Here is a 3,894-nt window from a genome sequence, read left to right as displayed (position 1 = left end):
TGCTATCTAATCAATTATGCTAATTTCATCTTCCGAAAACCATGCATATAAAAAATATATAATAATTCACCTGTTGATTTTTTTTAAGGGGGGGGGGGGGGCTCATAATTTTACCAAACTTATCACAGAAATATCAACAATAGTATCCTTCTTTTTTCCTAACATAGATGACATACGAAAGTTTGTTTATCTCACAGGAGCCTGAAGTGTGGATCGATAGCGCCCCCCCCCCCCTTTTAATGTAAAAAAAAATTGTAAGAGCTTAATTATAATTTCAAAATACAGTGTATTTTTATTATAGTGTACTGTAGGGCCATTCTCTAAACGTAAGAAAAAGTACAATCTGCTTGCATAGAACGACATATAGATGTAATTGACCGGAAAAATTTGAGAAATTATAAGCTCTTACATTTTTTTTAATTAAAGTGGGGGGGGGGGGCGGCTACCGATCCACTCTTCAGGCGCCAGTGATTCAAATTTGACACAGCAAGCACATTGCATGACAAGACAAAAAAAAACAACTCTCATATAAGGTTATGCATTGAGGGGTTCGACCAGATTGGTTAAAGAAAGACCAATAGATTTACGTTATATGTGTCTATACTATAATCAATAACGTCAAAGGATTTCTTTGCTTCACAATGTTTTTAGTTATTCCAACTTTTTTAGAACCCTGAACGAAATCCAGCTGTCCTTCTCATGACCTCCATGGGGAGAAGCAACATTTTTTTTCCCGATCAGAGTAGTCCATCGATAGTTTTAATTGGTTGTGTTCCTTTATAAAATTCTTTGATCCGCCAACCAGCACACCGTACAAGAAGGGATGTAACTCTTATATGCCACGAAACATTTGATGCGTCACTTCCGTCAACATGGCGATGCCCATGATCAAGAATCTAAAACAAGAAATCTATTTGTCATTTGGCAAAAGTTCTATTGTTGTTAAGGTAGTAGCAGTTGCAGTGACTTTAGGATATTTTCTTTCATTTGCTAAGTCAGTTGTTCCGTATCTAGCGGTTACCCCGGGATATGTGTTACCACCCAACTTCTGGGTTTGGACTTTTGTCACCCACAGTTTTATTGAATTTCACTTTTGGGAAGTGTTGGCAGACATTGCTGTTTTAATTTTATGCGGAAAACTACTTGAGCCACTATGGGGTGCTCTGGACATGCTGATATTTTTAGCAGTAGTGAACACAGGCGTGGCTCTTGCGTCTTCCTTCCTTTACATTGGGATTTACTTAGTTACCAAAAATGAAGAGTATCTTTTCGAAACGTACATACATGGAATGGTAGGATATGTTGCTGGATTTTCTGTTGCTGTAAAGCAGGTCATGCCGGACCACAAGTTGCTTAGTTCACCATTCGGGACACTGAGAAACACCCACATTCCACTTTTGTTAATGTTTATTACTGTTACTTTAAGATTAATTAATGTGGTTGATGGACCCTATCCATTTATGTTTGGTTTTGGTATTTTGATCAGCTGGATTTATCTGAGGTTTTACCAGAAGCACAGTAATGGTAATCGTGGTGATATGGCTGACCAGTTTTCCTTTGCGAGGTAAAGTCATAACAGAAAAAAAGGCTCTGTATTTATATTTAAGTATGAAAGAAATATATTTTTAAGGAAAGAGGGAAGCATTTGTGGCCATTGTGGGCACTCAAAAAAAAGGAAAATGATGTCTTCCTCATGACAGATCAATGCAAACTACACGCATGTTTTCACCTTTGTGCAATTTAATGACTGTATACCTACAATTACATGTAGTTGTAACAATAATGTATTGTTTTAGTTTTTATTTTGCATGCATATATATATATATATATATATATATATATATATATATATATAAATATATATATATATATATATATATATATATATATATATATATATATATATATATATATATATTTACAATTCCAATGAATTTCCCCTATGATTCTTTACAAAAATAGAAAACAATTCATTTTCTCATGAACTACCATAGATGATCATGAATATCTCCATTGTTACGTCATAATACTTTACTTGACGTCAAAACTATATTGCGAACTGATTTTTGCTTTAAAAATAACAGTTGAATGACATAATTTGTAGCAACTCATCAGAAAATAATGTAATTATAAGAAATGAATTTAATTTTAGAAAATTCATGATGTACATGAACTACAACACTTCACGCCAGCATATTTATCATGAAGCGCTAACGCGCTTCATGAAATATGCCGGCGTGAAGCGTCATAGTTCATGTTCTCATGAATCTTTAAAAAAATAAATTCATTTCTTAAATATATCTGCTTGAAAACCTTAAACTGTAGTGTACCTTCATTGAATCATATATCTGATTATCACTTGCTGATATTTTGTATCCCTGAACTAGCTGAAATGTATTAACATGTATATGATATATGTATTAACATATATATGATACATGTATTAACATATATATGATATTCAACAAAGGACAATTAAGACATGATGGTTGAAGACCATGCTGTATAAAAGTAAAACACAAGACATTAATGTGAACTTTTGACATTTTTTTCAGCTTAATGTGAACTATTGACATTTTTTTCAGCTTAATGTGAACTATTGACATTTTTTTCAGCTTTTTCCCCAGTCGACTGCAACCAATAATAGCTATTGTATCCAACACTGTGTTCCTAGCTCTGGTGAAAATAAAAGTCTGCAAGAAACCACAGAGGAAATATGATATAAGCTCATCCTCGAATGCCACCATCACCATCACACTCCCTGGGACTGACCCAACAGATGCAGAAAGGCGGAAGTAAGTCATGCCTTACAGTGTCTAGATGGAATATTGTACTTTTAAAGTACTATTGTATTTTTTGTTAGTGAAACTTTCTTGATTTAATTTGATTGATTAATTTATATTTACATTTTGTGAAATTTTCTTTATGAAATCCATTGGAAATCTACAACATTCAATACCCTATAAAATACAGATCTGGAAACTTTGTCAATGTATCGTAGAATACTCAGTAGGAACTCCATATGCATTTTCAATACTCTAGATCCTAGATCTATGTACATGCACAATAAAAGGGAAATTATAAATCAATAAATAAATGAAATTATTTAAATTTCAAAAGCAATAATGAGGATAATTAACATGTTTTCCAAAAAATAAAAATTGTACTTTTTTCAGAAATGTGGCTCTGAAGCTTCTGAATGAGAGATTAAACAAAGCAGATCAACCTTCAAAGTGGCCGTCAATGGAGGATGATGACCAGACATCACCTGTCTCTACTGTCACACCTGAAAATGTCCCTCCCAAAGATTCCAAATCCCCCAGTGTCAAGCTCCCAATCCCAGACTTCAAGGAAAACCAGCAAGACAAGGCAGAAACTCCAGAGTCATGATAAATCAGTCTAGAGAGAGAGAGAGAGAGAGAGAGAGAATCAGCTCTGTACAGAGAGAGAGAGAGAGAGAATCAGCTCTAGAGAGAGAGAGAGAGAGAGAATCAGTTCCATACAGAGGAGGGGGGGGTGGGTTGAGAGAGGGGGGGGGGAAGAGAGAGAGAAAGAATCATGTACAGAGATAGGGAGAGAGAATCAGCTGTGTGCAGAGAGGGAGAAAGAAAGAGAGTCACTGTGTATAGAGAGAATTTTCAAAGAATGCTTTCTTAATTTGCCCTGTACTTCCTGTAATTTCCAATTTCCAACATAAAACTGTATGCGATAGTTTCTGGTCATGAGCGTATATATGAGTATCATGTTATATTGATGTTAAAAAGTGGTGATAGATATATCTGTAATATACATTAGTAGATTAATATATTTCTGATGTTAAGTCTTTGTAAATATTTTGCCTAGTACCATCATTTGGTGTCACTGTTTCATTGTGTTGAACAAATCTGATATTAG

At 34.3% G+C, this 3,894-nt stretch overlaps 1 protein-coding gene across 1 annotated transcript; it reads left to right on the top strand.

Annotated features, from left to right (window-relative positions):
* The first annotated feature begins 855 nt into the window (after positions 1-855).
* On the top strand, positions 856-3,499 carry LOC133203803 (transmembrane protein 115-like). The gene is made up of 3 exons (XM_061339588.1): positions 856-1,564; positions 2,616-2,795; positions 3,177-3,499. Exons 1-3 carry the CDS (start codon positions 873-875, stop codon positions 3,388-3,390), a joined length of 1,086 nt encoding a protein of 361 aa, XP_061195572.1. The 5' UTR covers positions 856-872; the 3' UTR covers positions 3,391-3,499.
* The last annotated feature ends 395 nt before the right edge of the window (positions 3,500-3,894 follow it).

Source organism: Saccostrea echinata, unplaced genomic scaffold (assembly GCF_033153115.1).
Source record: "Saccostrea echinata isolate AGI-Se365-2 ecotype Australia unplaced genomic scaffold, CSIRO_AGI_Sech_v1 ptg000051l, whole genome shotgun sequence".
In the NCBI taxonomy this organism is placed as follows: Eukaryota; Metazoa; Mollusca; class Bivalvia; order Ostreida; family Ostreidae; genus Saccostrea; species Saccostrea echinata.
Note: the sequence above shows the minus strand (reverse complement) of the source record. Positions and strands in the feature narration are given on the sequence as shown.

Coding starts and splice junctions, on each gene's coding strand:
- LOC133203803 (XM_061339588.1), top strand. CDS start 873: ATGGCGATGCCCATGATCAAGAATCTAAAACAAGAAATCTATTTGTCA. Junction 1,565..2,615: donor GACCAGTTTTCCTTTGCGAG/GTAAAGTCATAA, acceptor CATTTTTTTCAG/CTTTTTCCCCAGTCGACTGC. Junction 2,796..3,176: donor ACAGATGCAGAAAGGCGGAA/GTAAGTCATGCC, acceptor TACTTTTTTCAG/AAATGTGGCTCTGAAGCTTC.